This window comes from Phaenicophaeus curvirostris, chromosome 12 (assembly GCF_032191515.1).
Source record: "Phaenicophaeus curvirostris isolate KB17595 chromosome 12, BPBGC_Pcur_1.0, whole genome shotgun sequence".
NCBI classification, from domain to species: domain Eukaryota; kingdom Metazoa; phylum Chordata; class Aves; order Cuculiformes; family Cuculidae; genus Phaenicophaeus; species Phaenicophaeus curvirostris.
This window is the reverse complement of record NC_091403.1, coordinates 10,756,912-10,763,068: the sequence shown is the minus strand read 5'-3', so window position 1 is coordinate 10,763,068 and position 6,157 is coordinate 10,756,912. Positions and strand designations below refer to the sequence as shown.

Sequence of the window (6,157 nt, the reverse complement as noted above, 5' to 3'; positions counted from 1 at the left end):
CTGTGGTTTTGGGGTAATTTCCATCCAAGAAATGTCTGTTTATGATGTGGCTTGGTCCTGCTGCCCAGGTGAGTGCTCCAGCGGTGGCCGGCTGTCGTGCTGGGGTTGGGGTATCCCTATTTTAGAAGCAAACAGTGAAGCACTTTATTTTGGTTGTGTTTGACCCAGTTCTGGTTAAAGGTGAAGTGTGGCCAAGAAAGACCCAATACTTGGAAACAAAAGAAATACGTAGGAAAAGTGGGGGGGAGGCATTACGAGAAGCCCCCCACCCCACCCCTCCTCCCTGCATTGAGACCCACGGGAGTGTCACTGCGTGTATATACTGTAAATTATTTATTGAGAGAAACGCAAGTAAAGTTTGAGGTTTTTTGACAATAAATGAGTGTTGGTTTTTTTCCCAGTGTGTTGGATGGTGCTGTTTGCCACTCCAGGTGGGAGTGGTGCCCTGTTATTGCATTCACTCTAAAGCAGGTTTCCTCTACCTGTAACCCAAGGACTCTTTGAGAGTTTGTTTCTGTCCTGAATTCTGAGAATTTTAGTTTGGGGGTTTATTTGTCTACAGCCAAATGAGAAATAAAAAAAGGGGGGGGGGGGAGAGAAAATACAGATAATAAACATATTGGAGCCTCACCTCATGTTGCTCTTCCCAACCTCATCCCAGAAGCTGGGATGCCCTTTCCCAGGCATCACTCTCGCCCCTAGTTGGGTCTGTAGAGGCGTGGGTGCTGGTCTCTTCTCCCAAGTGGTAGGTGAGAAGGATGAGGGGGAATAGCCTCAAGTTGTGCCAGGGGAGGTTAAGATTGGACATTAGGAAAAATTTCTTAACGGAAAGGGTTATCGGGATCTGAAACAGCTGCCCAGGGAGGTCACCGTCCCTGGAGGTATTTAAAAGTGAGGCAGCTGAAGTGCTTAGGGGTATGGTTTAGCAGTGGATGGGTACGGTTGGGCTTGATCTCAAAGGTCTTTTTCAATCTAGTGAATCTATAATTCTATGTTACTGCCCTCTAATGAGGGAAACTAAAACTGCAGGGCTTTTTATTCATTTTCTCTTACTGAAAGGCTGAAGGGCTCCTTACCCCTGCAGCTGGGCCCAGGAAAATGCTGAGGTTAGGTGGCACAAACTTAAAACACGTTGTTTTGGAAAATCCGGCACCCGAGATTTCAGACCTGACCTCCCTCTCCTTCAGAGCCCTGAAGAACCAGCAGCTTTTGGAATGAGCCACTCCCCCTGCCATCTCTTGCAGCAGCTCACAAGATCTTGGCTTTAACCAAATCTGAAAAGTCCTATTAAAAACTGCCCAGAGCATGGAGGGCTGGGGGCTTCCCCTCACATGCTGCCTTGTCAAGACATCCCCTGCATCTCCTGGTGGGACAAAGAGCTGGGTGTACGGGGATGGCGACCCCTGGGTGACCAGGACACTCCAATCAATCACATATGGCACCGAAGCTTCCCCAGGAGGTGAGTGGGGAAGGCACAAGCCGTGCAGGGGCACCAGGGAACAAGGGCAGTGGTGGCAGCAATGGCCCTATGGCATATCTGAGAGGTTCAGATTGCTCTCCTGGTCGTGCTCCCCAGCTGGTGGGGCAGCCCCAGGGGACTCCAAGGTCCCATCCCATCCCACCTCTGTCTAAGCACATTGTCCTGTGGCGAACGCCTGCTTGGGTGCCGCAGCCTCGTGTCTCTGGTGTGGTTTTCAGCCCAGTTTTGGCTGTGCCTGCCCATCCCTTGGCCTTGGGACACTGATCCCCACACCCGGCTCCCTGGGAAGAGCTGCAAATACTCTTGTCCAAAAAATGGCTTTTTGCTGGGAACGAGCTGCCCTCTAGAGGGTCTGTTCCGATGCGGCAAAGAGCAAAAAACTGGGGCTTCCTAGGCTCCCCAGGCCCTCACCGTGGTGGGGGTGAGGCAGGGCTGGGGTCTTGCTCCCCGCACAGTGGCTTTGCTGACCCCCTTTGGCCCCCTTCCTATGAGCCGAGTTATGTTCCCTGACATCAGGGTACCCGTATCCTTACCTGCCCGCTTCTCCAGCTCCTCAGGCCTCTGCTCCTACAGCTTTCCTGGGGTTACCTGTGGGTAAGAGATAAGTAAGGGATGGATTAAAAAAATTCCCTCTTCTCAGGGAGATTGATCCCCTGTGCTCCCAGCAGGGGCACCTGGACCAGCTCCCCACGCTCCCTGCGCCTCTCTCCAGCCAAGGCCCCTCTCCCCGCTGTGGCCCCACGGCTAACAGCCAGTCACTCTTTCCATTAGGAAATCCATTTTTCAGGGGCATATAACTCAGCTGTGGAATTTCACTCTTGGCTGAATCTTGGCTCAGCAGCAAAGAGGCCGGGAAGGGCTGGACGCAGCGGCTACAGGTGTGAAAAGCCCTTTTTACAAAGAGCCCTTACAACTTGGGAGAAACGGGTAGAAACCCCCGCACCGTGTCTCGCTGTGCGGGCCTCGGGGGGAGCGGGCGGAGGGGAAAAGACCAAATTAAAACAGCCCGCAGGAGGCCATCTGCATCCCACCTGAGGAGAGGCAGGTCCTGTCCAGGAGGGACTGGGGACAGTGCAGATAACGGCTCAGATGCAGTGGGAGCCACGCTCTTAAAGACTGAGGAATTCTCCCCAGAAAGGGTCCAAAAGAGGTTTATGCACGTCCAGAGATCCAGAAAAGATGGAGGTTGGGTAAACCCACAAGCACTGGTATCATCCCAGTAAAATCCTCGTGGAAATGAGTGAGGAAATGCACAGCTTCTCCTGATAGTGTGGAAATTCCCATCAAAAGGGGTTTCCAACTCTGTATCACTACAGTGTGTGAAACTGTATAAAACAGCCAAGAAGAACATGCTTACTCCTGCACGGTGAAGAAGCCATCCTGGCACGCCTGTGGCTTGCAGGAAAGGGCCCCGTGATCCCAGAACAGCCCTGGTTTCAGGCACTCCAGGTTTCACCCTGTGCTTCCACCGCACCTGCAACTAAACCGAGGGGCTGCAGGACCCCCTAGACACACCACGCTGGCGCGGTTCTGAAAATCTCAGTAACACTTTTTAATATACAAGAATCAAAAGTACAGCAGTTTTACAATGTAGGAAAATTTAATACATACTATATAAACAACATATTTACATCAGAAATCACTAAGACAGTGGCATTTTTTCACAAATATAAATTAATATTAATTACTGTTTTTAGTCAACAGGTTTAAAAGTCCATTTTTACAGTAAGAGTCCTTCTCTCCCCAGAGGGGAGGCGGAGGTCAGGAGGAAATGGGTGAAAGCAGAGTAGTATTTTTGCGTGGATCACTTAAACTGTTCACTTCAGACTTCAGAGACCTGTTAAGTATCCACTTTGGCTGGGCACCACATTGCCTGTCCACAGCAGGTTTTGGTCTGCAGGACTATGGGGACAGCTCTTGGGTGGATATGGGTAAAGCTTTTGCTGTTGCACAAGAAGGAAGCCCCAACCAACCTCATACCTGGAATGTGGGACCAGCAGAACCCCCCAAGTATGGACACGGAAAATGCCTCTTGCTAGGGTTCAACATTTTCCTGCACCAACCCTAACACCGGTCTGGCCAGTATTGCCTTTTGCTACAAGTGTATGGCACAAACTTCCCATCACGATAGCACCGCTTGGTGAACAAAAAGAGCAATTCTCTGCCCCTCTGAGGATTCTTCCATTTTCACATTAAAAGCTAATACCTCTGAAAAGAAAGGACCTCTTTGCTGAATACCACAGTAAGCACGTCTGCAATCACAGCTTAGTGAGAAACACTGCGGAAACATGCTGTCCTAACACCTCCCATCACCTGGCAGCTTCAAGGGGGCTGTGGAAGACTTGCCTTCACCTCCTCCCACACAGGTAACACAAGCATAACACTTTCTTGGGGCAGTACAGTGCCCCTAAGGAAGCAAAACTGCCCTGCATTTGGTGGAAATCATGCAAAATAAAAAGGAAATGGGAGTAAAATACTTCCATGTCCCATTAAAGCAGCAGGCTCAGAAAGGAGCGAGTGATGGCAGCAGTTTTCAAGGGATGCATAGAGGGAGACATAGGGACAATAGTGTCAGTTTATGGTTTATGTGTGCCTTCCAAGGCACTGGCTGGAGTCAGGAAGCCAGCCCTGAACAACCATCTCCTCCCCATCTTCTGGGGAAAGGATATCACAGCTTGTTAGAGTCAGATGCTGGCATCTTAATATGAAGCCTAGCTTCTGTCTCCCACCAAAAAGAAAAGTCTGAAACAGCCTAGTCTTTAATACTGCGCTCCAGGAGGTGACATCCCCAGACACCATGCTCTGGGCAGCCCGGCTGTTGGGAGAGCTTTGTGGTCTCCAGGATGTGACTCTATAAACAAAGACCTAAGACCTGAAGAAACATCACCCAAGCTACTTCTGGCCAGCAGTCTGTGTGCAACGCCTCTCACCACACCAGTCTCCAGGCTAGATACTGTTCTGCATCATATGCTCAAATGTGGTGGAGTGCTTGCTCTGAAGTCCTCTGCGGGGGACCGCAGACTTCTCTTTTCCCTCTGCCATGCTGGGCTCTTAAGACATTTGCTCCAAGGATTTTTAAGGACCCTTGAATGAATTTCTCATTCTCTCTCTGCTCACTTAGGTGCTAAGTCCCCAGGCACATTTCCAGTTTCGGCAGACAGAAGGTCATTCCATGCAGATACTTTTAGCAATTTGGAGCTACTGCTGACTGCTGGAAGCGTGGCAGGAAGGTGACCGTCTGCCGAACAGTCATCAGTCCTTTGGATTCCTATTTAACTCTGCTCCACCACCCCTTTTCCCTTGACTGCAGTAAAGGTTTGTGATCCCTGTTTGGCAAAGCACAGTGGGAATAACTTGTCCAAAGATTGGAGCACTTCACCAGCAGGGGGATTAGGAGCTTCAAGATCCCCAGATGCCCAGGCCACCTTTTAACCTTGCAGATCCCAGACAGCATCTGTCAGTTCTTGACCATAAAAGCTGCCCAGCTCAGAAGAGTTTTGTTACGAATTCCTCAGCTCTGTCTATTGGGAGATACTGTTTACACCCCAATTTCTTTCCTACTGGCCTTTGCTAAGGAAGTTTGCCTCTCCCTCAAAGTCCCTGCATATCCCAAAGCCTCCCAGAGTCAAGATTTGCCAGTTCCAGCCCTGAGGTGGGACGAGGATGCCCTGCACCTCTTCTGCTGCAGGGGACACAACGGCACTCAAAGCAGAGCCTGTTTCTTGAAATGGATAAAGACATGAGAAATGATAATACAGACAGAAAAGCAATGGATTGTCACCAGTATGGCTCCAACTCCTTTGGAGTCACTCTGCTGGGATGTCGAGTCCCTTTTTCAACCATGCTTGGCTACTGAAGGACCTCCCCGTCCCTCCTTCAATACTTAATCCCATTGCCTCGTGCCGGTTACACACAAAGCCCAGCCCAACCAGTTTATCCCCAATCCCAAAGCAGCATCTGTCATGTCACATCAAGTCAGAGGAGGCACACAGCCTTCTGCACAATTCTAAGCAGCATTGATCTGCCTTCTCAGTTTGGGGCAACACTGGCTGGGGAAAATTCCTTTGAGTCCGCTGGACTGGGGAAAACAAAAAGAACACAAAGAGTGAGGCAGCAAGGTTGGTTCCAATGTTCAATAGCAGAACAGAGGAAAGGAAAAGGCAATCCAACCTAGAACCAAAAGTTAGGGAAAAATCTTCCTCCACCTGCTCCTCCAAAATCCTCCTTGACCCAGCACAATGGTAGCAGCATGTTCAGAGTTTCTGGTTGCTGGTTTGGAGAAACCAGCCGCTGTTGCATCAAGCCAAGTATTTCAGACGTGCACTTTCCCCCTCGCAGTCACTTTATGCTTTCCGAATGTTCCAGTTATAGTCTGGATTGTTTTTCTGTTCTAATGACCTATCCAGAGGTGATCTGTGATCAAGAGGTGACTTGGAATCGTGGGGGGATTTCTGAGAGGGGGGTGAGCGAGGGTCTGACACTCCAGGGTGAGGTGGAGGGAGAGGCTGTTTGTAATCTCCCGATTTGTCTGTGTGGAAGGACCGGTAGTGGTCCGAAGGTCCTTGGCCATGGTATCCCATGGGTGGTCGGTGATCAGACATGCGTCGGAAATCCTGCTGGTGGTAGTTCTGAGGTCTGAACTCATCAGAACGTCGACGCTTGGAATCATGGTGGTGT

At 50.2% G+C, this 6,157-nt stretch overlaps 1 protein-coding gene across 5 annotated transcripts in view; it reads right to left on the bottom strand.

The window, feature by feature from the left end:
• Nucleotides 1-3,023: 3,023 nt before the first annotated feature.
• Nucleotides 3,024-6,157, bottom strand: part of CHD2 (chromodomain helicase DNA binding protein 2) — a 57,001-nt gene continuing 53,867 nt past the window's right edge. For all 5 annotated transcript variants that reach the window (XM_069866537.1, XM_069866540.1, XM_069866539.1 and 2 more), the window contains one exon: nucleotides 3,024-6,157. In XM_069866537.1, coding sequence (XP_069722638.1) covers nucleotides 5,824-6,157 — 334 coding nt within the window. In that variant the 3' untranslated portion in view covers nucleotides 3,024-5,823.